This window comes from Mesitornis unicolor, unplaced genomic scaffold (assembly GCF_000695765.1).
Source record: "Mesitornis unicolor isolate BGI_N332 unplaced genomic scaffold, ASM69576v1 scaffold29747, whole genome shotgun sequence".
NCBI lineage: Eukaryota > Metazoa > Chordata > Aves > Mesitornithiformes > Mesitornithidae > Mesitornis > Mesitornis unicolor.
The window spans coordinates 17,180-43,141 of NW_010196284.1; the positions used below are offsets into that span (position 1 = coordinate 17,180).

The following is a 25,962-nucleotide window of genomic DNA, read 5'->3' on the forward strand; positions in this document are numbered from 1 at the left end:
TGCCCTTGTAATTCATTCCAGATGGAGTACAGATGTTTAGCTGTCCAATGAACATTTCCACAGATGTCCCAAAATAATCTGTGGTACCTTGATGGGCTATAGGCCTAGATTAGGAAGTGTAAAATATTCTTTACCAAGTTACTTTAGCCCATTCTTAGTCACACTGCATGGACTAATCCACCTCACCACCCCTAAATCCCCACACTCCCCATGTGTGATATTGCCTGGCCTTTTCACAAAGGGGCCGTCAGAGCTCTGCCCATTGCCCAAGGACTGGATGATCCCTCTGGGGATGAGCAAGAGGCCCAGCTTCAGATTTGCAGGCTCCAGGTGAAGGCTGTGGGGAGAAACATCTAGCCAGAGCTTCAGGATTGAAAAGCCAATACCAGGTGCTAAAGAGTTTGTCTCCGAAATCAGGTTTTTTTTTTTTTGAGGTAGAATCCCCCACATCCCATCAGGAAGAAAGCTGTTTGGTGATAACTTCTAGTTTGAAGCATCATTGCTCCAATTTGCTTTGAACCTCTCTTGGCAGAGGGCTGTGTATTTTGAGATGTGTTGCAATGCAGCTGAAGTGCTGGAGGTTTAACTGTTTGGGCTGCGTAGCACACGAGATGGAGTGAGGCAGGAAGGCAGAGGAAAAAATAAAGACTCGTGGATTTCCAAAGTTGGCTTTCTTCCTTCCTGCTTTTGTTTGCCTGTTTGGTGCCCCAAAAGGGCAATGCATATTCCCTGAGTTGTGGGAATACTGTTTCTTTTCCGTTCCACTGTTTCCAGTAAGCACTTCACTGTAAATGGCGTAAACACCAAGAAAAGTGTATTGTTAAATCCCCGTGTCTTTGTTTGGCTGCTGTCATGATCATAATTAGTATTTTCCACTTCTGTAAGCCTGTCATCTGCAGATCTGAAAGTGCTTTACAAATATTTGGAGCATCTAGCAAGGGGGGCGAGTATTAATAGCTCCATTTAACAGATGGGCAAACTGACACACAGAAGCAGCAAATGCCCTGTCCTTGAAGCAGAGCCAGAGCCAGTGAGTAGTTGGCTCCAGCAACTTGGGAGCTTTAAAAGTGGGTCAAAAAAATAAAGAGAAAGGCTGTAGATCTGTCCTGGCTTGGAAACTGAAACTAAAGTGGTACTCAAACCCAGATGGGCCAGCCAGATAAATTGCTGGATGAGCTACTGCGTATATGGTTAAATGGTTCGTTTCTTGCTTTCCGTTCTGCTAGTATTTGTCCCTGGGACAAAGTGAAAAAAACAGTCCATGATGTTCCAAGAAGTCTGAAAGCTGAAACAGCTGCTAAAATAAGCAAGTGTCTTGTTGGCTGGGCTCTGCAGGTCAGGAGATTGCAATGCACCCACAGATGTTAAGGCCACAGAGGAAATGTCTTTGAGTGGGGCTTGGGGACAGCGGGAGAAGGCACAGCTGTGCACAAACAGCAAAGAAACCCAAGGAGTGGGGGACAGACCAAGCAAGCCAACTAAAAGTACCAGATCAAACTTCTTTTGCATCAGAGAGACTGATACGGAAATTTCACTTCTCTAAAGTGCAGTGGAGCTGCAAACCAATATTCATTTATACTCTGGAAGCAGTTGCCAGGTCCCCTGTGGTGCAGGTCATTGGGTGCAAGTCACTTCAGTTCTCCCCAGTGCACCCACATGAAGTTAGCAAAAGGAGAAGCAAAACCAAAGAGAACTGATCTGTGGCACCAGGCCCCACTGGACTTCTCTTGCTCTTAGTCACAAGAGGCCAAATCTCCATTGGCACAAACTTCCCTGTGAAGGTGGTCCCATCCCACAGCCCTGCAGTCGGTGTCTCTGTGCTACCCAAGCTGGGCTTTGGCTGAGCCTGCTGGGCAAAGCCCTGCCAGACCCTGCGTCCCCTTGGCTGTCCTAGTAACAGACGGTGGAAAAAAAGCAGCTGAGCTTTACACATCCCAACAAAACCACAGATAATGTTTTCTTACGTTTGTTTTCTTTTCCTTCCCCAGAAGCTGCTGCCCTGCTGTATTTGAAGCTTGTTTGAAGTCATGTCCAGAAGGAAAGTCAACTAAATTAGGTAGGGATTCACACTGATATGATTTTTATAAACAGGAATGAATTTTTTTCCTTCCTGGTTCATAAAGGCTTTTGACCCCCCTCTGTATTCTGAGCTACTAGATGCTAGAAAGCTGCTAAGAGGAAAAAATATCATCAACTCTGCCATCATGACCTTCCTGCTGTATTTTCCATACTTCACAGTCACGTACTTGTACCAAGCCATGTTCCGGTGCTGGCTCTAAGTGCAGCCCCAGTGCAAGCCATGCTGCACAGCATCTTCCTGCCAGGGGCCATTATGTGCAAATTCCACTCACAGGCTGCCTGCACACTTTGCACTGGAATATCGTTTGCCTGTACGTAACCATGCAAGTGAGTTCTGCCTGCACGTAGAGTCAGCCCAGCAAGATCCAGGGAATCCCCAAAGCTTAACCTTTTGTGGCGCTTGTGTAAATCTGCCAGCTCAGACAGTTCTTGCCACGGTTTCACTCCCATGGCTCCTATGCTCAGAGCGTCTCCTCAGTCCTCACATCATCTTGCTGCTTGTATCCAGCATCTTTCCCATGTATGTTAGAGACACCCCGAGTACAGGCTGCATTTCAATGGACCATAAAATAGTTGGCAAATAATTTCATTGGAAGCTTTCCTTTTTCTGAGACTATAACTTGCAGTGATCGCTTAGCAGCCCCCAGTGTAACGTTACAGGCACATCTTGAGCATCATTTCAGCTTCTGTCTAGCTATCACATCCCTGGTGACTTACGCAGACAGGATCAGAAGCTGCTATCACCCGACACAGATGTACAAAAATTCTCCATGTATCACAGAAACACTCGTTGGAGGGGTGTGCAGGCCTGCAGGCTCTCTCCATCCAGGTAGGGGTCCCAGCAGGGCAGCACAGCCAAAGGGGCTGCTGAGCTCAGTGGGTAACAGAAGTCATGGAGCCACCCGAAAGGCTTAGCTCAGCCACCTTCACTGGCAGCCTGTTTTTAACTCCTACACATTCCTTGTATGTAGAGCACCAATAGCACTGTCCCAGCCACCCAATCCTCCTCAGAGCTCCCAAAGACTGATCTTGTCTCTGCCCCCACCCTCCCAAGCAAGCACTGCCCCTGCCCTGGACTGGGAGCCCTGCTCATAGCTTTCTTTGTGCAGGGAGCGGAGCTAAGCCTGGCTGTGCTAATCAGCCCCGTTCCACACTGACACTCTGAAGAGTTGCCCAGGTTATTTTTAGGCACCACTGGGAGCTGCCAGGGCTGTCGCACCTAAGGAGGTTTCACAGCTTCTCACTTGGCCCCTTACACCACACCGAGCCAGAACTCTTTGGATGCTGGATGTGAGCTCCTATAGGATTGTGCGAGCCTGAACGAGGAAGAGCCAAGGCAGGTGGCTCTCAGCTTCACGCACCCTGTGCTAACCAGAGTCTTCCTCAATTAATGGCAGCCAAAAGTAGATAGTTGCAGCCTGTACAACACCTTTTCCAAGCTAAGCTCTCCTTCCCAGCCACACAAGCACTGCTTTCACACAGCAACAGAGCTCAACTCCTCAGATCAGAAAGAAAAGCTGGAAAACAATAAATTGCTCTTTTTCCTGCTAGGTATGAAAATAAAAACCTGTCCTTACTTACTTCTGTGCTTGTAGAACTGTCTTCCTCTAGAAGAGGATATCTTCCTTTACCCAGAAACAGAGCTATCCCATCAAAACCTGTCATGGCTTCACCTTCCTTTTATATGTGACAAGGACCGCTGTGCTAGAAAACAGCTCCAGCTGCATCTCTTCTGTGCTCATTTGACTACTCTTGGCCCAGGGAAGCCTGCAAGGTGTTGAGGAGGTTGTGCTGGGGGTGAGCATCCCTGCACAGGGAATTCAAGTGGGGTTTGAGCAGGTGATGCTCACTCAGAGGTCAGAGCCCTGGCATGATCAAAAAAGCAGGGGACCACTGGGGAGTTTCCACCCTTTAAGGTGAAATCCAGCAGGGACTTTTCTTCCTGAATGATTTGGGGAACCCAAGCCTGAAGGGGATCCCTATTGCAAAGGAATCTCCCTGTGGCCCAGGTGTGACGGGGTGACCGCATATCACATGTGAGGACAACACACGAGTCCTCCTGGAGCATGGCACAGCAGCAGCTGTGGGGCTTTTGCAGCTGAAGGGTTTAAAGTGCCTCGGCTGTGGTTCATCTGCTTTGCAAGTTCAGGTATTAGCACATCTTCCACACAGTCACTGGCTTTGTTCATGTAAAAATACAGTGACACATAAAGGCAGCTAGGTAAGTTGGGAGAAAATAAAAATAACTGAAAAGGGACTCATACCCTTATACTGCTTACAACTCTCAAAGAGTCTCTGCAGGGGACATAGACCTGTGGGTGCTCGCAAGGTTATGGGTGCTAATAGCTGTGCTGGATGAGCATGAGGTCTCCGGCTTGCTGCTCTTTGCTGGGCAGAAGTCAGCCATGTGCACCCAGTGTGAGGCTGGCTTGAAGGGGTGAAAAATGGAGGGGAGAAAGGTGCCAGCCTGCCACATCCTAGGGCTGGCCAGGGCTGAGCACACCTCATTCTGCTCTGCCACCCTGTCCCACTCTTCCACCCCATCCTGCTCTGCCACCCATCCCTTGGAAGGACATGCGTCTTTCGGAGGCAGGGGGAAACCAGAGTGCCCTGACTTATTAGCACCTTGAAGCAGTGGGATGTGAAAAACAAGCTCGACCTGGGAACAAAACAAAAATACAACTGCTGTCACTGCATCTGTCTCCAGATGCACGAAGACACCAATTATTTCCATTGATCAACTTAGCGAGAAGCAGCAGAAGAGGCTTAAGCTGCAGCCAAGGCTGGATGCTAAGGGGAGGAGGAGCAGAGAGCTCCATCAAACCCCAGATGTCAAGGCAAACCGTGATTCCTCCCATGGTGGAGGATTTGTGGAGCAGGTGCTCAGCACCCGTGTCCCCTGGGGTCTGGCATTGGGGTGCCACCCGCTCTTGGCACAGGGACACAGGCTGGCAGTGCTGTGTGGCCAGAGCTGGTGGACAGACGGATGGACAGGCGGCTCCCTACCTCTGTCACCCACACATCCTGGTGCTAACAAGATTCTGTTGGGGCTGAGCAATCACCTCTCACCTGCCCCACTCCTCCCCAACCCTTCCCTCCTCCCCTGGGGACTGCAGTAGTGCACATAAGGACTCACCCTACCTCAATGCCAAGGGTTGGCCGTGATTTTGAAATTTGGCTGGAGCATCTCTTAGAGCCAGGCAGTGGCCAGGAGGATGTGGGGCAGCAGGAGGTACCTTGGGACAGCAGAGACACCATGGTGAGGGTCCCTGGGGATGTGCTGAAGGCCAGGAGGGAGAGGAGGGAGACTGGGGAGCTTGGTAGAGGGAGAAGGTTGATGCAAGGTTTGCAAAGTCCTAGAGGAGTCAGTTTCAGCCTAATTTTAAACCTGGGGCTAAGCAATTAGTTATCAGTTCTACAGGCATTAAATGATCTGTACTGTAAAACAAGGGCAAAGCAAAAGAAGAGATCTGTTTATGAGCACCAAATAATAATTTTCCACTAAGTCCTAGAAAACCCTAGAAGCTCTGCTCCTGCAAAACCATGGCAGTGGCTGGATAAGCTGTGATGTCTGTGCAGGCTGAATTCATTGTATTTAGTGTAAGATCCAGAGAGTGCAGAGTTTTTACAAAGAATCCCACAGCAAAAGCCTTCCAAAAACACCAATGTGCTATGCCCAACCTTGACATCTATTCACCATCAAAGTGCGGTGAGGCTTTTCCACGCTATTCTCACCTGGAAAGAAACTGCTCAGCACATGAGATGGACACACATGCCCTGCTCCTGCCTGTTTTCTTACCCAGCCAGGAAACTCAAGGCTCAGCAGTTTGAAGCATGTCAATTCTGGCAGAAAGAAGACCCACCACCACATTTTGGAGGAGATGGACCCAGCAGGAAAGCAGGAGAGCTCTGTGCCTGGTGTACACTCTGTCACCAGCTTTACCGATACTTGTTGGATGTGTCGCTGCTACCAGACTGAGCTCCCAGCAGGGCATCTGCAGCTTCAGCTCAGCTTCTGGCCACAGGTCTGAGCTCTGGTGCATGGGGGTCATAGCCATAGTGGGGCCTTGGAGGCAGGTCTAAAAATACTCTTTAACCCCAATAAAACTATTACAGAGCCCTCCTTCTTTGATGTGCAACCCTTTGCGCATGTTCCCAGGCAAGAGCCAGTGGAAAATTTCCTGAAATTCCAGCTGGAAGTTGTTAGACAGTGGAAACCCACTGACCTCCAAGTGCAGGCTCCAGCCCTCCGGGAGTTTTTTTCCTCCTTGCTGGATGCGACTCTCCCAGCAGGAAACCTTACAGCAGCCCCACAGGGAGCACAGCAATCCTAGTGCTCCCGTCTCTGTGCTCTACCAGGCTCCCCTCCGCAGTAAACCATCTTACACCGTAAATATTTTAAAAGCCCAGCAGGGCTGCTGAGCATGTTTGGCTGTTGTTATGGATCTAGCCCCAGCAGGAGAGGTCTAATAATAGTCACTGTACCCTGGAATGAAAGGGCAAGGGGCGCTGCACAACACAGAGAGCTCGGAGGCAATCATACCACTTCATGCCCTGGTCCCTACAGGCTGGCAATGAAGGGATGTGATGCATGAGCTGAGGAATGGCTCACTTTGAAACTTTGAAATTTCATCCTAGAAACACAGCAAGGTTTTGTTTGGCTTTGTGGCTTTATGACTCCAGAAGTTTGGGGGCCAAAAGAGAGCATTAGATCCTCCGGTGTGACACCAAGCAGGCAGGAGAGCATGTCCCTGACCGGGCTGTGGGACCGGGGAGCCATCTCCTGCAGCTGTTGGTCCCAGCGGTCACTGACAACAGACTGGTGTGGAGCCACAGCGAGGCAGCAGCACCCTGGGATGTCAGTGTGCTGGGGCTCCTGTCCCCAGGGACATCGGGGTCCCCATCCCTGCCCTCAGGGGCTTCAGAGGTGGCCGAGGTGCAGGGCTCCCCTCCTTGAGTGCCCCAGGGGACAGCCCTGCAGGCTGAGCAACTGCTCCTGCTTGTCCCCAAGGAACAGGGAGGTCTGAAAGGAAAGCAGGGTGGAAGCAGGCGATGATTTGGGCTTAGTTAAGCAGGGAAATCTATTGCTGTGTTTAACCTATGAACCTCCTTCCTTACAGCAGCCCGGGAGCGCTGTGCTTGCTGCCCTAAGGGGCAAGGATGTCTGTGCAGGGGGATGAGCCACCTCATGCCCAAAAGTGCCACAGCTGCCGTGCAGTGGGGAACAGGACCCTCTCTGCACTAGAGTCCCATTGCATTGGCTGCGGAGGCCAGTTAGGTGAAGATGAAAATACTGAGGAAGGCAAAAGGTAAGAGAGGCAGAGCAGAGAGGAGGAGCAAAGCAGGCAGCGGAGGCTGGATTCAGCACAGCTTGCTGGTAGCCAGCATCAGTGCAGAGTCCAAAAATAACCCTTCCTAGCCATAAAAAGCTTACAGTTAAACTGAGAAGGGACAGATGCAGTATCATGTGAAGGGCTTCCTTGAAACTGGAGTCGGGGGCTGTGGGTGTGCCTGTAGCATCCATCCGATCCCTCAGCGTTAGACCCTGGCTGCTGGCTCAGGTCGCAGGGCTTGTGTTTGCCCTGCAGGCACTCGGCCCTGGGTTGAGTTTAACATGCCCATGGCGTTTCCAGGTTATTTGTCTGCCACCGTTGTGTTATTTGCAGTAACTGTTTGCTCATAGGCCCAGGAATCTGTGCTGTGGAGAAGCAGGCAAGGGGGAAAATGGGAATTACATGCTGGCTTGTCAGTGGGACTGAGAGGGGCATTGAGGTGACCCAAAAGAAATGGCCCATTTCTTCTACCAAAAGGCAGAAGAGGCATTTAACCCTTTAATTTCTTAGCACCCACCTTCTAAATGGGTACAATTCGGCCCCGGTGTGCATAGGGCTGGTTTGCTGCAGCCCCCAGGGCAAAGCCAGCTGCTCCCTCAGCTGCTGGGTGACTTCCCTGGAAAATGCTGGCGAGCCCAGCTGTGATCCAACAGCAAAACCACTGCGGAAGCCGAGACCACAGCACCAAAGCCAAGACTATTACAGCTTGGATTTTTTTAGTCCTCACAAGATGCTATGGAAAAGTAAGTTCCCAAATGGCAGGTTCGGCAGAGCCAGATAATTTCAGCAGGGCAGGGGAGCAGAGGTGGCTCTGGGGATGCATCTGGTGTCTGTGGCAGCTTGTGAAGGTCTTCCTTACTTGTGGCCTCCTGCCTTGGGACAGGCAGCACTGCATCCCCATCGTGGAGGGACGCAGCCTCCCTCCACGCAGCACAGAAGGCTTTGGAGGGGAGTGCAACAGGTGGCAAGACCCAGCCCCCTGCCAGTGGCCAATTGTCACCATACCACGCATCCCCTGCCCCATCCTGGCAGGCTGGCGTGCTGCACCGAGGGTGCAGGGACCGTTTCTGTCAGCAGCAGCAGCAAGGAGGGAAGGGAGCAGGAAATGACCCTCTGGGGACAAGTTGAATCATCTCCTTGAAGCACCATGGGAGCCCTTGTGCAGTGTATTTGTGTGCTGTGGTCTTATTCCTGCAATGCCTGGCAAGAGCTGGCACATCACTCCCTCCTGCCGGCCCACAGGAGCATGAAAACCTGAAGGTGGGAGCCAGCAGGTGATGAACCCCACTTCACACCCCCTGCCACCGCTAAATGACTGTTCATGGTGATGCAGTTTCAGGTTGAACTATGTGGGCAAGAGGGAAGGTGGTTCCTTTCTTGTTCCTGGCAGATGTTAAAAGATGTTTCCACTGACTAAAACCCCACTGAACTGCTTTGCATCTGCCTGAGAATGTGGAAATACACTTTGAAAAAAAAAATCAGTTTTTTCTATTAAAACTGAGGCAAATGTTCTTGTCACCTCCTCAGTCCAACCGCTTCCCGGAGGCAGGGGCTGGAGTGGCCCTGCCAGCAAGGAGGGATCTGCCTATGAGGCTTCTGAGAGCCACCCACCTTGAAAATCCCAAAGGAACTGCACAAATCTGAAAGCTTTGCTCATAAGTCCACCCCACTCGGCAGGAACGCTCCCAGCTATGGAAAATAAATAAATCACGCACGCCATCTCCTGGCCACCGAGCCGGGACCTGCTTCTGCACATTTGGCTCCTTCCCCTATTTTAAACCAAGATCTCATCCTTTTCCCATGCGATGGGGCACAGCGCTGCTGCAGCTGAGCACCATTACCCTTGGCAGCTACATCAAGGGACACTGGGAAATTGCTGCACCCCAAGTGCTGGCCAGCTTCTGCTCCCCAGTTTGGGGAGTCCACCCTACAAACCAGGTGGTCCAGCCCCCAGTAGAAGGTCAGGACCCTTAGGTGTATCGGCTCTGGCTTGGCCTCACTGGTGTGGAGATGGGCCCAGGCTTGTGTGGACCAGTCTTAGGGAAGCCTCTGAAGTCCGTGTGACACCTCTCCGGCAGTTACAGCAGGTCAGCAGCCTCTGGGCTCCGATGAGCTGCGAGGAGGACTCATCTGGGAATGATGGATGCTCATCCTGTCCTGGGGAAAAGGCACTTTCCTGGCTGAGATCAGCAGCCCATTGCATCCAAGGTGGGCATCTTGTCCTGGGAAGGGCACGCTTGGAAAGGAAGGAGGGAAGATGAGGGAAAACAGCAGCTGGGATCTCTTCCTGGGGCAAAGGATGCAGCTTTTCCAGGGGTGCATTTAACAGAGGCCAGATGGATGCCAAGCCCTGGGAGGAGTCAGGGGTTTGCAGGGATTTGCTGGATTTGGAGGAGAAGGTTCTCCTGGGAGGTCTGGGTGGGCCAAGCCCCACATCCCACCAGTAAGCCCATGCCAGCACTCCCTGAGCTGACATCAACGCCACGAAAGGAGTCCCTGAGGCTCCTGAAACACACTGAGCTTATACAGGTTTGAGGTTACTGCACCCTGCTCAGTCTCAGGAACATGGAGAATTTAACCTTTTATCCAGGCTGTTGTATCTTTGCCAGCATCTTCTTTCTACTCCCATAACATTGGGGATTACAGAGCGAGGAGTGCAATTCCTGCCCAGGATGGTGGTCTGCCAGCAGAGTTTCCTGGTAGGAAGATCAGCATTAAGCAGGATTTGTACAGGAGGCTAAGCAAATTTCTCAGTAGGTTGTTAACAGCAAGATACAAAAACAAGTGAGTGACAAGTTGGATTTTTTTTTTTCATTACACTTGAGCATTTCTGATCGGGACCTCCTTCAAGTACTGACAGCATCAGCAGGGCTAGAGGCTGTGAGCAGAATCACAGATAAGACAATGATTAATCTTTAAATTTCACACAGAAAAACAAACTTAGTGCCAAAATAAGTCAACAGAGGCAGTGTGCGCTCGCTAGCTCTGTACCCAGGAGTTAGGGTATCTGTGATGTGTCCCCAAGCTGCTGAGGGCCCTGGACTCTGCGTGCTGCGCCAATGCTGGCACGTTAAACCCTCAGCTGAAATGAAAACCAACAACTTAAGGACTCATCAGGCTGAAGTAAGAGCTGGCTCATGGGCGATGCACGGTCTCTCTGAGCCTTTCTTCGTGCTATGAGCTTGGCACAGACACAAGCCTGGAGTGAAGGGATCCAAACGTCTCACAGAAAGGCTGCTTCTCATATGTTGAAGTGCTTATCTCAAAGCAGTCCAGCCCCACACTTGTACAGTGACATCAGACAACCAGTGGAGGATAGTACTAATCCAAAGCCCCATACCTTTAAAATACTGCCCTGCTCCCTGAGCTTTCCAGTGGGGACCCATCAGTGCCCTGATCATTTCCCATTACAAATTCAGGTCGGATCAGCACCCCATCCCCACAGGCAACGAGCCAAATTTGACCTCTGTTCAAAGCTCCTGGGGCATTTTGAAGAGGAAGGAGGGCTTTTTCTGCTGCAAAGCAACTGTGCAGCTCCTAAAGGACAAGACCAGAAACTCAAAAGGAGAACCAAATGCCTTGTCTGCCTTGCTTTGCAAAGGGAAGGCAAAACAAGAGCCAGTAAGGCAGCTGGGATGGGTCCTGCCTGCTGCCACCCCACATAGTGGGTCAGCCGTCACAGTGGGTCACCCATCACAGTGGGTCACCTGTCACGGTGGGTCACCCCGCACACTGCCCCACGTGACAGGGCTGATATCTGAGATTTCAGTAGCTGCTCTTAGAGGAACCGGAGCAGAGTTACAGGGACTATTTTTTCATGCTGTAATTTAACTCCCCAGAGTAACCTAACCTGGAGGGAGCCATGACTCAAGGCTTGCCAAGCATCCTTGACCTCACAGCTGTGTTTTCTCCGCAGCGTTTTGGAGCCGTATAGAGATGCAATGGAGGTAGAGTCCACCACATACACTGACTTTATTTCCTGCAATCGAACTGGTCGGAGGAACGCTGTCCACGACATCCAGCGAGATGCAACCACCATCACCATGCGCAAGCTGACCGATGACCTCGGCAACCTCGCTGTCGAAGGAGCAGGTGAGCTGCTGCAGACACCAGTAAGCCCAGCTCCTGGCACCCAGGCTGGATGGGCAAGGCACAAATTGGCAGTGCAGCTGAGGGGCACTGGCTCCAGGAGCATCACACAGATGCCCAGGAGGAACATCCCGTTCCTTGCTGCAGTCAGTGCTTCCAGGCTCAGGGGTTACTGAGCTGGTGGGAGGATCCCCAGGCTGAGGGGCTCTTGCATGGGATGGTCCCAGGGTTCCTGGCACAGAGGAGCACTGCACACTCCAGTCAAGACCCTTTACTCAGCTGGTTTGAAGGCACTAGTGCTTAAATAGGACATAGACTGACCAAGAGCCTTCCCAGGGCAAATGACACATCAGGTATACCTTAGGCTTTATAAAAATCAAGTGTGGGGCAGGTTGTGGTTTGCATTTTCCTTGTTGGATAGTTTTGTGTTTGTTTGGTTTTGGTTTTGTTTTTTTTAAAATCAGCCTTCAAATAGTTCCACGGTATTTTAAATAACAACAGAAACAGTTTTAAACACTACCAGCCATCTCCAAATCTTCCTCTGCAGCCCAAAAATGGCAGCAGTATCACTCTGCTCAGTACATGCCAGCCAGCTGACTACCGGAAGCCTGAATCCTCTATTCAAAGGCCAAGCAAACTGGCCACTCTGCTTTCACTAATAAGCAACAAAATATACAGCACCACTGCAGAGGGTAAACTCAGTTTTCACCCTCGCTCCTTTGCTCCTCCAGCCTACAATCTGTAACTATAAAAACACTTCACATTACCCCAGCTATACCTCTTTCAGTATGTCCATACTAGTATGCATCCATTCAGCCGCCCAGAATAAACACAAATTAGGGCTTGCCTAAGAGAGAGCAATTCAGGGAGCTCCAGGCTTTTGGGCAGACATTCCTGGAGCACTTGCAAGTTTCAGGTTAGACAAAGAGAGCACATCCCTGCCCTGAGGCTCCCTCCCAGCATCACCAGGTGTGTTGAGAAGTCTTTGTACTCCAGGAATTCAAAGGGAGGACCCAATACTCTTAAGTCAGATATCTTAAGCCAATAGGTCTTCAGGTGGCCATCTGAATAAAATCGGCTATAGCAATTGCTGATCGCTTATGTCCTCAGCAGAGCATAACCCGTGTTTTCTTCTCAATCCTCCTTTCTGCAGAAAGCCAAACAGATGCCACGACTTCTGAGAACGACCCTGGAGCAAGACCAAAGGGGCAAGAAAACAGCCCCTCCCCATGACAGCGTACAGGGTGGGATGGGCAGGAGGAGGGCCTTGCTGTGAACATTAAATAAGAATTTGCAATTGAATCTGCAGACAAAAGCCAACCTGGAACAGCAAGTTGTTTGTCAAATGCCTCTGCAGCAACCATTTTTGTTTAGAGAGCCACAAGATGCCATGCAAGGACTGGCACCTCCAAAAGACTTCTACTCACATCCCTTACAATTTAGAGCAACACTGCTATGGGTATAGTGGTATGAGCCATTCTCAAGATGCCTTAGCTGCATTTTTCCTCTAGGGGAAAAAATGATTTCAGTAATAATAGTCACATCAGACTTTCCTGTACAAGGTACTTTCCTCCTTTGCAAATTTAGACTATTATTTATTCTGTTTCCATAGTTTAGAAATTTAGATTATTGTTTTTTCTAAGCCTCACTCTCATCTGCATCTTAGACCTGACCTGGCCTCTGGACTGTCCATGCAGGCCCTCCTCAGGGTGGGCAGTGGGGAGGGGACCTGGCCAGTCCTGCTGCCTTCATGTTGAACCCCACTTACCTGTGCTGCTGCTGCTTAGCATCAGGAAAGGACCAAAGCACAGCCCTGTGTGGACAAGCTCCATCTACAGAGCCAGCAGCACCAGCCACAGGCATCCTTTTCTTTGGGTTTTAGCATTTTAAGATATTGTTAAGGGGAGGGGAGAAACATTTTGCTGGTTTGACTGTTTAAATTTAGGCTTAACTTTGCAAGCTGTTAGCTGAGATGATCTCTGGTAGGATCTCACACCATTCTCTCTTTTAGGAGATATGTTTTGTGTTAAAGATGGTTTGATAAAACTATATAAGATATTGGAATAAATTACACAGCCTTCAAGTACTGAAGGTATTTTTTTCTGCCTGGACACTTCTTCCTCCATTTTGCCCTGTAGGGGGTTGAGCTGCAGGACGGTTACACCAGGTTCCCCTCACAGGGCAATACGAGGTTGTGCTACAAGAGAGTCCCTTCCCTCTTGGTCTGTGAAACCCCAGGGGTTTGCAGCACCCAGGTGGAAGCAGATGTAGTCAGGCACAGAAAATGCCAGAAGTCTGCTGTGACTGTCCCAGGTTTGCTTTGCCCTCGGATGCTTCACCCACGTTGTTCCCCTCTGCGTTACCACCCCAGAAGCCAAGCACAAGGCTGGCTGGGGACTTGGTGGAGCAGCCCCAACACCAGCAAAGAGATGCTGGTGGCATCCCACCAGGCATTTTCCCTTGCAGCACAGAGCTACGTGGACATCACTGATGTTTCACCCAGCCCAGGCACAGCCCATCCTGCCACAGCTATGGGAGACAGCTACAGCCCAGCCGGGATCGACAGCCAGGGCAGGGGGAAGGCCGAGCTGGCCTGAGAAATACTCTCCACTGGTGACACAGGGCAAGCATCGCCTTGGGAAGGACTGAATGTTACTGTTTTGAGATTTATCACAGGAAACAAGGCCATAAATAAGCAGAGAAGCAGCTGCCAGGCAGAGGAATTGTCTGTGGGCCCCTGAGGAGCAATGGCTGTGGGGCCGACACAGAGATGTCCACGGCTCCGGACCCCACAGGAAACAAGGATTTGGCAGCCAGGTAGCATCTGCATCTGCTGCTTTGGCAGCTGCAAACCAGCTCAGCCCCGGAGCTGCCTGGATACTATTGCAGCTCTGAGCCTGGGCAGCAGCCAAGAGCCTGCTCCCATTTCCCTGTGCTCGGGGGCAAAACAGCAGGTAGCTGCTGGGCTTGGCCGGCCACACAGTTGGGTCTTTAAGCCCCATTTCCAGCTCTCCTCGCTGCCACTGAACAATATTTTTGGCTCATGCTGACAGACACAGAGCAAGCTGAAAGGCAAGGCAGAGGGACTGTGCACCACGCAAGGCCTCCAGCAGTCAAACAAGGGCTAATCTTAGGTCTCCCTGGTCAGAAAATACCTCTTACAGAATTATATTTAGGCAGGTGATTAGGGACCCGTTGGCCAGCTACCCTCAGAGGACAGGTGAGAAGCAACAGATTCCCCCTAAAAGTGAAAAAGCCAGCTCAGCTGCTGGCACCATTGTGCTGAAAGACCAAGGGCGCTGGCTTAATCCAGCCACATCCTGACTTGCAAAGTTGCTGAGCACATGGATGCTCTGAGCCCTTCATTTCAGTTCAATATAGGGGCACACCGGACCTCCTGAAACTCAAACCAAGCACTAAACGATTGGGAAGTCTTTCAGCAAACACTGCCCGGGCTGACAGTGCGGTCCAACAGCCCAGCAGCCCAGGCTGCACCACTGCTGGCTCTTAGCATCCACCAATGGTGCAAAACTCAGGAGACAAGGGAAAAAAAATACCATAAACTATTTTTTATATGTGTTGGAAAAAGTGTGAGTACACCGTGATGGCACTGCTAGGGATTAGATATGCATTCCTTTTATTACTGAAGGGAAAACGTTTTCCTCCCCCTCTACTCTGCCCTGGTGAGACCACATCTGGAATATTGTGTCCAGTTCTGGGCCCCTCAGTTCAGGAAGGACAGGGAACTGCTGGAGAGAGTCCAGCAGAGCCACAAAGATGATCAAGGGAGTGGAGCATCTCCCTGATGAGGAGCGGCTGAGGGAGTTGGGGCTCTTTAGTTTGCAGAAGAGGAGACTGAGGGGTGACCTCATTAATGTTTATAAATTTGTAAAGGGCGAGTGTCACGAGGAAGGAGCCAGGCTCTTCTCTGTGATGTCCAATGATAAGACAGAGGACAAGGGGCAATGGGAGCAAGCCGGAACATAGCAGGTTCCATGTGAACATAAGGAAAAACTGTTTTACTGTAAGGGTGACAGAGCACTGGACCAGGCTGCCCAGAGAGGTTGTGGAGTCTCCTTCTCTGGAGACATTCAAACCTGTCTGGATGCGTTCCTGTGTGACCTGGTCTGGGTGATCCTGCTCTGGCAGGGGGGTTGGACTGGATGATCTTTTGAGGTCCCTTCCAACTCTTGACATTCTGTGATTCTGTGAAGGACACGAGGTTGGAACAACCTGCATCCATAAATCCAACTTGTCCCTCCAACAAAGAGGCAGGGGTGCCTTCCAGCTGGCTGGCAAAGTGCTCCAACCTGGCAGCAGGAGAAGGCACGAATGGGGCTGCCAAAGCCCCCATCACACCTACCCGTTAACCCCAGTGCTCTACAGGGGTACGATGGCTTACACTGCAGACCATGGACCATGGCTCCTAACAGTCTCCCTTGAACAGAAAGGCAAGAGGATTTCTCATTTAATATAAATTTGTTATTTTATTAAACAGGACTAACAATCAGCTGTCCAGAATCCAAACAAGCAATTGTTCTTCAGAAAAACATTTTTTTCAGAAAAATTACCCAAAAAATGCCTGATTCTTACTTGCAATCATGTTCTTAAAAGTGATGCTTTGTCATTTGCTTTATAAAAGTAAGAAATTCACTCTCTCATATCCATCTAGCTAGCTATATATAGGTGTATACATGCACCTTGTACTGCAGAGATAAGATTTTTACTCAGAAGACAAATATGAAAGCCCAGAAAGAATGGAAATACTCCCAGCATGTGGTCACTGGCTGAGACCGGACTTGTCTCACACTACCCATGGTAATGGTGACCATGGCCCCTTGTCAAAGGCAACTTTTTGGTACAGTATCTTTGGAATAAGCATCGTGGCAGACACCTGGGATGCTAAAGCACACCACACACTCACGTAAGAAAATTACGGTCTCTTCTCTGGATGCATGGCTCTATTGCGTATTAAGTAAAAACACAATAATGCACCAAAATTGCTTAGGAATTTTGGTGAGTATTTCTGTATAAATTCTCCACCAAACTGAAGATTTGACTTCTAGCCAGTGTTGTGGTTGAGTGTGAGAAGCAATTCAGATGGGACCTGAGTCAATCTGTGACACTGGGCCCTAGCATATTAGTTTACTTACTCAATTATAGGAGTGCCTAAAGATTATGTCAAGCCAGGAAAAGGGCAGAATGGTTAAAACAGGCAATCAATCATGGTTTTTCCAAGTCCTAATCAAAAATAGAGAAAAAGCAAATTGCAGTTCACAGGAATTCTCCAGGATGGGTACAAAACTGGGAAAAGTCCCAGAAGGCAGATTTTGGCCCCAAAATGGTAAAAATATCTCCCAACTTCCTATGCATGTGTGAGCATCGTCATGGCCAGCTGTGAGCACAGCTGGAGCCTGAGCCCAAGGTGTGCACCTCTGTGGCAGTGACGGGAGGCCCAATGCACAGGAGCCCTTATCCAAGAAAGGATGCCAGAAAAATAGTGGGTTTTTTTTTTTAAATGCCCTTCAGACCTGTGCACGGGCAAGAGCACCAGCTTCCAGCCTGTTCTTGTTCCAGTCTTGTTAGTACAAGACTAACCCTGGGTAAATATAGCTGTGGCCAAACCCTCCTGCCCACACAGATGGGAATAAAGCCTCTGTTGGTACGGTGCCTGCTGACTCCATCAGCATCAACACACTTTGTTACTAGAAAGGCAAAGATTAACCCAGGCCACAGCCGCCATTCATGGTGGTTATTTCTGCACCACAGACGCGGGCTGGGCAGGTCAGCAGGGCAGGACAGATAAAGCAGGGAAAGGCAGGGGGAAAGCAAGGGAGGTTTTTCTGTTTTTGTTTGAGTACAGAAAGCCTGGCAGATGGAGAGGGGAGTCAGGCCAGGAGGCAGTATCAGTCTGCTTGCACAACAGCATGATAGGAAGCTGGACGTCCATTTGGGAGACAGTTCCTGGGGGTGATAGGGAGGTGTATGTGATAGTCTGATTCTGTTTAGCACTGTAAGGGTTAACATGGAGTGCCAGTAATAGAGACCGACTCCAGGCACCTTCTCCCAGTGCTCCCACTAGCACAGAGGAGAGTGAAGCACGAATGAAGAAGGGCCACCGCTCCACGCTGGCTCTCAGCGAAGGGTCACGATGCATTGGGGACCATCCCATAGGCTTCATACAGCGTGTTCAGCAGCTCCTGCTTTTCCTTCTCAGGTAAGAAGCTGGACTGAGCTGCATTGATGTTCTGGGGAGGCAGAGGGGGAATACAAGGGAGATATTAAGACTCACCAGATGTGAACATGTGGTTGTGCACATCCAAACAGCAGCAGCAGGCAAGGGAGAGTGTAAAGTTTCCACTCTGAGATTCATTTCCCTGGCCTAAATTTACCGGGCAATGCTCTGGCCCATCACTAGCAACAGTTCCAAGAAGGATGAGGCAGACACAAAGCAAAGGTCTTTAAATACTTTGGAGTTTTTAGTGTATGTAGCTTAGACCTGTCCCTACACTTCTGGCTCCCCTTTGAACACTAGCATAGCAGTGGTGGCTGCTAGGAGACAGCCTGGCTCTGCAACAGAGCCTGCTCATCTCTCTGGTCCAGGGACCTTTCTTTTATCACACAGGAATAACCTGGCTTTTGCAAGAGCAGGAGAGCAAAGCTGGCAGCAGAACAGCTCCAGGATCCCAGAGCTGTCCTTATTCCCCCTTCTCGCCTCAGAGATTGATGTCTGTAGGAGAAAGGAACTTGTTCCTCCAGCCAGAGCTCAGAGCAGGGCTGATGCTCTCTCACACAGTGCATCCTGCAATTCCCAATCCCAGCAAGTCCCTTGAGAGACACGGAGGTGTCTGCTGGGCATGACTTGGTGCAAAGCAGGAAAGCTTCCCTGGCAACCAGGTAAGTCAGACTCCCAGCAGTTAACCCGTCTTTCTGTCTTGGGTGAGTAATTAGAAAACCAAGGATGTAAATCAAGACACATAAATGAAGTGACTGTGTGTGCCAAAACTGAAGCCTGCAGTCACTATGTTTCCAGCTCACACTCACATTACACATGCAAAAACTGCAAGCACTTTTGTAGCTGCTGAATTTTGCTAATTTATGGGCCAGGCCTTAAAATAACCTACCTGCAATTTCAAATCCAGAAAAAAAAACCCCAACAGGCACTCTTCTTCCTACTGCTAAGAGTTGTTGTGAAGATATCAGTGGGCAATTTTGACTCTGCCCTGATCCCCATAAAGCCCCAAGCAGTCAGCACAAACTGATGCAGCCCTGCAGAGCCACCCCTGCACAAAGCAGCACTTGGATCCCCCTGCTCCACACAGCACTCCCAGTAACCCCTCCAGTGTCCCCCAGTATAGGATTTTCTGATTTCCATTGAAAACTCCAGCTTATCAAAAAAGCAGTGGGTTGTTTTGGGCTGCAAACATCAGAAGAGCATCCAGCTGAGGCACTCACCACTCTCTTGAACTCCTCCTCGGTGAAGCCCATGTAGTCCTTCACTATGCTGTAATCCTTGTCAATATTGGAGTTAAAGATGAGGGGGTCATCTGTGTTTATAGAATAGTTAGCTCGATCCTTCTTAAATCTGTAAGGAAATCGGGTTGAACCAGTGGGTAAGACACTGGCTGCAGCACTGGTCAGGCACTTCTTGGGGTTAAACGCAGCAAAAGCAAAGCCCTTGGGGCTGGCCCTGCAGCTTTCATTGCTGGACACAAGCACAGGGCTTGGTTTGTCTCACTGCTGCTCTGATCTGCAGGGGTAGGAGGGACAGGACAGCCTCCCCAAGGGATCCCCACACCCCCTCCAGCTGCACTGAACCCCTCTGCACCGAGGGGTGCAAGGATGTACCACCTTCTCCTAAGTGGTTACATGTGCGTTACCTTTGTAAAGCAAAAACGCAGCTGTAGTCAACCCAAATCCTGGGTATTTAAGATTGCATATAATTGAGAAGTCTTACTGTGTTACTGGGTGTTTCCCAAAGTCCGGAAGACATGCTCCGGTGAGATAACTGGACCAAGGGCAGACCTGTTTGGGGGAGTTAAACATAAAACCCAGAATCAGCCATGCAGATCTGAACTCCAGCTGTGTACACAGATAGCCAAGCACACTAGTAATGCCAGATACAGGTTCAGAGCTTCGTTCACAGCTGTCCCTCAGTGCCACTCCAATGGAGCACATCCCAGGACATGGATGCAGAGAGCTTATAGCCAGTGTGACAGCAGCAGGAGCCAGTGGGATCTCCCATGGCCAGTAAGTCACCCATTGTGTGTCAACCACAGCGAAGAAGGCACTGACATTAATTATATACATATATATTCTGTGTATTAGTTGGATACACCCATTCTGGCGAAAAGCCAAGGAAATTTGCTCATGCACAGTAGCTCTGAGGCACTTCCACCCTCCACCCAGACAGGTTCTGGTACCACAGCCTGCTTTGTGGGAGGAGAAGCCTCCATGCTTAAGGTATATAAATTAGCGAATAAGCCCCAAAAATTTATCCTCAGCCACACCAGGATCCATTTCTCTCCACCACACACCTCCCACGAGCCGCTGTGTGCCCCGCTGCTCCTCGCAGCAAAGACCCCGGCAAACAGCCAGGTGACCCCACCATTTTGCTGTGGAGCTTTGGGCACCCAGGTTCAATGGTAACATTTCCAAATGTGTGGTCAGCACCCAGGTATCAGGTCACGTCCCTGGCTGCAGCACAGCCCAAGCAAGGGCTGATTTTGCACTTGGACAGCAGCTACCTGGCTGTCATCCTCTCACCACTCATCCTTACCTCAAAATGCATCTTGGCTCTCAACAGCTCCTTGTAGAGCTCAGGGTCCTCCAGGACATGGTAGCCATGACCAATCCGCTCGGCCTTCAGGAGATAAACTGCCTAGAGAACAAGGGAAAACCATATACAGCCTCCAAGCAGCAGCTCAGCTCCTGTCTGCCCAGAGACCCCTCCCCTGCTCTGCCCTGGGATGCCTGGGTCTCTCGCACTCCCTACCCTGAACCAGGAGCTCCTCATACCTCCTTGATCATGGCAGGTGGGCCGGCCTCCCCAGCATGGACGGTGCGATGAATTCCACATCTCTCAGCTTCCTGCAAAGCAAGGGAGGACACGCTCCTGTCCCGTTACCCGCAGCAAGGCCAGCAAACTCCCAGGCTGGTGCCACTCTCAGAGGCACAGCAAGGAACAGGGCTCTGTGCAAAGAGCCCCCAAATCACAAGCCCTGCACCCTGAGAGGCACACGCTCTCTGCATAGCACAGGCTGTGAGAAAATATGGTAATGCCATCAGCAGAGAAACTTCAAAAGCCTGGGTACCCTTCCCTGGAGCTCAGCCAGGCTCCTCAGGGTCTTCTAACACCAGATGAGCTCCCCGCTGCCTTCTCTCTGAACAGCAGCAAGCTCCAAGCTCTCCTTCCTTCACTCCCTTGCCCTGCTGCAGGAACCTCGCAGCAGCTCCTGTCTTGGAAACTTCTACCTTTTTGGCTGGCTGCAGCCAAGTGGGAGAATTTAAAAGCCTCCAGGGCAGAGATGAAGGATGCTCAGACACCAAGGGCCTCCTGTAAGGGGCTGGGCTGGAGGCAGCACAGCAGGGAAGACCTTGCAGTTGCGGCTTTGAGGGCATTTTGAGATGCTCTCCATGGCCATCCTGAAAACCTCGTGCCAGGGTGAGCACTCTAGGCTTTGGACAGCTGCACAGCCTGGAGGGAAGCCCAGCCCCTGCCTTGCTGGAGAAGGGCCACCCAGACTGCAGCAGCAGACAGGCTGCAAGCCCCATCTCGCAGCAGACACTCTTCTAGGCACTCCTTCAGGGCTTTTTTTATTCATGGGATTACTTAATACTTAATATTATGTATTAATTAATACTTAATTTTCAGCTCCTCGTGTGCTGCACACCCAGGCCCTGCCTGGGACATCTACAGAAGAGCCCTGTGTGCATTCACCTGAAAGACACTCTATTGCTTCCTACATTTATGTGAGCGTTGATTTTTCCATAACAGCTACATATTTTTTTTTTTTTTACACTTTTAAAAATAACAAAATCCCTCTGCCAAACTCCCATCAGCAAAGGTGAACAAGGTGCAAAGCTTTCCCTTTGAGAAGCTGCAAAGCACCAGAGGAATGTCCAATCAGACTCCTGATGCCATTCCAGCGTTTGCATTTGAGATGACCAGATAAAAGCACTTCAAATTAAGTTTGAGCAGAGCTGCTTCTCTGCTCCTCTGTGATTTCTGCCAGACTGGAAAGGCCAGTCTCTCCCACCCTTGGCTGTGGTTTTGCTGAGCCCCAGGAGCAGACCCCAGCCCACAGCAGCGGGGTTCAGCCAGGGTGACATGGGCTCCTCATCACTCATGTTGCAGGGCAACATGCTGCGCTCCAGCCCTAAGACCACGTTTAAGCAATGATGTCTGCCATTAATCATTTAGCAAATATAAACAAATACTTTTGCCATTTAACAGAATGTTTCCAATAGCCGCAACAAACTTTCAAGCTGTCCCAGCTGTCTGCAGCCTGAAAAAACATTCTCTGTGTTCCCTCAATATACATTTTTCTCATAATTTCTTTTAAGAAGGTTATTGAACAAACCTCGTAAGCCTTCTTATGCTCGGAGGAATTCTCTACCTTCAGGGTCTCATCCCCAGCCAGGTCAATGGCCACCACAGAGTTGTTTCGATACTTCTTGCAGAGCTCCACCACCTCTGGAGACCAGCCTGGAAGAGACAGCGCCAGGGTTCAGATTAGAGTCATACTCTCAGCACTGTTCTAAACAAATTCTGGTCTTATGACTAGAGCTATTTTCTTTAGTCTTTCCTAAAATTTGATGCTCAAAAGGAAAGCTAACAAACTCCCAGAAATATCTGCCATCTTCAGGCAAATAAAAGCTGCTGACTGCTTAGTCCATTGCCAATAAAAGGGAAATCAAATGCATCTGCAAGCCATAAAGCTGCTCTCATCATGTTTTTCTGCTCATTTTTGGTACGAGAAAAAAACAAAATACACAAAAACCTGCTCCAAACACAGTGGTGACTGCTGCAGTTGGCCCAAGGCCAGCTGAACTGCACAGCCCAGGTGCTGTAATAGGGTGTGTGGGAGAAAACCCTCAACTCGCTCCTGAGCTCTCACCCTGTCCCAGGCTGGGCAAGAGGGAAAGGGAAGAACCGTCCCATGGGATGCATTGTGTCACAGAGGAGTTTGGGCTGGGAGGGATCTCTGGGGCACCCCTGTATGACGGTCACCCCTGCCCTGCTGCAGAGCATCCTCGACTGCCACAGACAAGATGATGGATGCTACTCCAGGGGGAAGGAACTGGTCCTGAAAGGCGACCTTTAACACTGGCCAAGTTTTATCTTTTTGGCATCAGTGAGAGAGTAACAAGCAACTAACAACTACTTCAGCATTATCTCTCATCAGGATAGATAACCTGTGAGAAAGGACAGGCTCTCCTAGCTCACACAGCACTTACCCTTAGCAAAAAGGCCAAGAGAGATAAAGTGTAGTGTTAATAATTAACAGGCACCAGTTGTGCAGGTACAATCCCCAAAACATACAAACACATGAGAAAATGCATGTAATTTCCTATTTTTTTCCATCAGTTTCCAGCTCACCAGATTAGAGCCACTGTTTTATTAACAAGTTTAATATGAGCTGCTTCTGACTGGCATCTCTGCCTTTCTATCAACGCTTCATTAATAACAGGGTGGCTGCTCACTGTGCAGAACATCCCAAATGTGACGCTAAAGACTTAAATCCAGCACATCACTGGCCCTGGGTAAGAGTTGGTGCCCAGGGACAGAGACATGGGAACCCAACTTGGCTGTTTGCAGGAGCAATCCCTCCTGCTCCCACCACCTCCTGACTTCATCACTTGTGTGCTGGCAGGGACTGCAGCTGCAGACAAGTCGGACACTGCCTTACAGATTTCAACTTTCTACAAAGAAAAGTTTTCTTCCTAGAAACCAGAAAATTAAGGGTCAAGTTTTCCAAGTATTGTTTGGGGTTGATTGTGCAGGCAGGAAAAAACCTCACTCTCATATCTCCCAGTTTCCAAGAATATAATTTTTCATATTTCTAGACACAAATTAACTGTGTACTTATTAGGAAAAACCTCTCCACCATCTACTCTACTAAGGCTACATAAAACTGTTGTGAGATATGAAGATACTCATAACAAAGTCTTCACATAGAACAGCTCTGGTCACACATCCTCGCCCTGACTGCATCCTTCCCTAGAGGAAGATGCCCACAGAACTCAGCAGCCAAATGAGACACTGGAAATTGTGTTTTCTCCCTATCTTGGGTCACAGCGCCTGTTACTGATGAAGTTCACAGCTGCTGGTTTTACTTAAATACATATATGTGTGTGTGTGATTTAAGTACATTTTACTTGTGTTTTCAGCTTAAACAAGCAGATTCTGTGTCTGACCCACAGTCCAGGCTAATGAAGAAATGTGCTACTGTAGCAGCATGACCATGAGCAGGGAAGGCCTGAGATCTCATGCCTGGTCCTCCATCTGTGCCCATTCACTCTCGGACCCACCAGACAGTCATAGCAGATGCAACCACTGGCTGTGGCAATGGCTTCAACCAGCCGAAGGAGAGCTCCAGCCTTTGGGCAGGTATCATACCTCCCATAGGAGAGGACAGAAGAGCCCATTTTGCCTCTCTAGCAAGACCTTTCAGATACTGGTTGCACCCACAGACCCCCACATCCAGCAGACCCTTTCCCTATAGTGAAGGGAGCAGAGGACCCCCATCAAGAAAAAAACTTCTCCTCATCACTGTCTAGTCCCACATCAGACCCAGGGCCACAGGACTGGGGCTTTCACCGCATTTCTGCAGGGACCTGAACCCAGGGGACATCACCCCCCACCGCGCGTGAGGGAAGGAGAGCAGAGCAGCAGAAGAGCTGCAATACATTACTTGGCATATGGCGCATGCAGCATAGAATAGACCTGGCTTTGATGCGGAAATCCCTTTCTCCATCCTGCAGTCCCTGATTTACGAGGTTAACAACTTCGTCTGGAGTGAGGTCTCCCCTGCAGGGAAGAAAAGCTGTCAGACAGAGGCCAGATACCCAACAGGGAGGAGGCAGGCAGGAGTCCCAGGTCCAGCCCACATCCCTACAGGACCTCCCCACAAAATCCAGGCTGCCCAGAGTCCCACCCGCCTTAAACATCTACAGGAGTCCAACGAGACTGCCCAAATCCAAAGAGCACCTTTTACATCCACCCCATGCCCAGATCTAGCAGATGTCAGGCACAAAAAGCATGCAGAGGTGACAGTAAGATTTAGAAAGGCCTCAAGGAATTGGCTGCCAATCCTGCCAGAGCAGAGGGACCCACTCTCTGCCATAGCATCTCACCAGGGCACACAACTGCCTGTAGCCAGGCAGGAATGAGCACAGGGCTCAACACCCATCACAGCGCATTTTGCAAGGAGCCACAGAGTCCAGCGCTGATTTAATCAGAGGCACATACCACAGAGGGGACGACAGTTAAAGAAGAGATCGGATCGCCAGCCCTCTCTAACATTGCCCACCATCTCTGTCAGCAAAAATTCACATTCTGTGGGCCACAATCCCTATATGAATGCTGCTTTGCCTCGTGCAGAGAATGTCTTCAGCCAAAAGTTTAAGTATGGCTGCTCTGCACATGCAGAATTAGGTGCCTGAAGCAAGGGACATTAAAACACAGCAGCACACAGAGGTATTATAAGAGGAAGAATCCTATTGATGGGGAAAAGAGGTGGAAGAGCACTGGTGCTCGCTACGCTGGAGGAGAGGAGGGTTGGTCACACCAGACTTTGGACACACACTGGCTGACTGGTGTGGGACATATCTTCTCCATGCCCATCCACCAGCTCCTGGCATGGTGCGGTCACTCACTCAGTCTGGCCCCAGGGGATGGGATCCACGCGGCAGTTGGCCAGGAGGTGAGGGCTGTACCGGACCTCCACGTAGATGATGCCTTCTTTGGCTTTTGTTTCCACAAGCTCGTAGGCAATCCTCCGCACCGCCTCGCGGTCACCCCTGCAGGGATGGCAACATGACCCGTCACAGGGACTCATCACCCTTGGTGCATGCTGGTGACCTCCAAGGCTGAGCAACGTTAGCCAAGGGATCCTGCCAAGGGTTGGGGCAGGGGGGTAGAAGCAAAAAGTGGGGTACTTACGCAATGGCAGGCATGTAATGATTAAACTTCTCTAGAAATTGGGTAAGTGTCAGTGGCGTTTTATAGCTCACATGCTTCAGAAGGTCATCAACAGTGCTGCCAGGAAGAGGAACCCCTCTTTTCCTGGAAACAAAGCCACACGTTATGACAGGGAAGGCTATCGCATTTTCAATAGGTTCATTTCACACGGCAATCGCTGCAATGCTGGCAGCATCAACTGCTATTTCTTCCCAGAAAAGATATAGCACACATTGTCCTTCCAAAATCTCCTTGCAGATGCAGCTCTAACCCTCA

At 50.1% G+C, this 25,962-nt stretch overlaps 2 protein-coding genes across 2 annotated transcripts in view; one reads left to right on the forward strand and one right to left on the reverse strand.

The window, feature by feature from the left end:
• The first annotated feature begins 11,353 nt into the window (after positions 1-11,353).
• On the forward strand, positions 11,354-12,734 carry PKIG (protein kinase (cAMP-dependent, catalytic) inhibitor gamma). Its single transcript, XM_010188423.1, has 2 exons — positions 11,354-11,504; positions 12,655-12,734. Exons 1-2 carry the CDS (start codon positions 11,354-11,356, stop codon positions 12,732-12,734), a joined length of 231 nt encoding a protein of 76 aa, XP_010186725.1.
• A 4,913-nt stretch (positions 12,735-17,647) lies between these two features.
• Positions 17,648-25,962, reverse strand: part of ADA (adenosine deaminase) — a gene marked incomplete at its 5' end in the record, with an annotated part of 11,405 nt that continues 3,090 nt past the window's right edge. The window contains 9 exons of the mRNA XM_010188424.1: positions 17,648-17,749; positions 18,957-19,086; positions 19,459-19,526; positions 20,281-20,382; positions 20,520-20,591; positions 22,085-22,209; positions 24,419-24,534; positions 25,383-25,526; positions 25,669-25,791. Coding sequence (XP_010186726.1) covers positions 17,648-17,749; positions 18,957-19,086; positions 19,459-19,526; positions 20,281-20,382; positions 20,520-20,591; positions 22,085-22,209; positions 24,419-24,534; positions 25,383-25,526; positions 25,669-25,791 — 982 coding nt within the window. The remainder of the gene's footprint in view (positions 17,750-18,956; positions 19,087-19,458; positions 19,527-20,280; positions 20,383-20,519; positions 20,592-22,084; positions 22,210-24,418; positions 24,535-25,382; positions 25,527-25,668; positions 25,792-25,962) is intronic.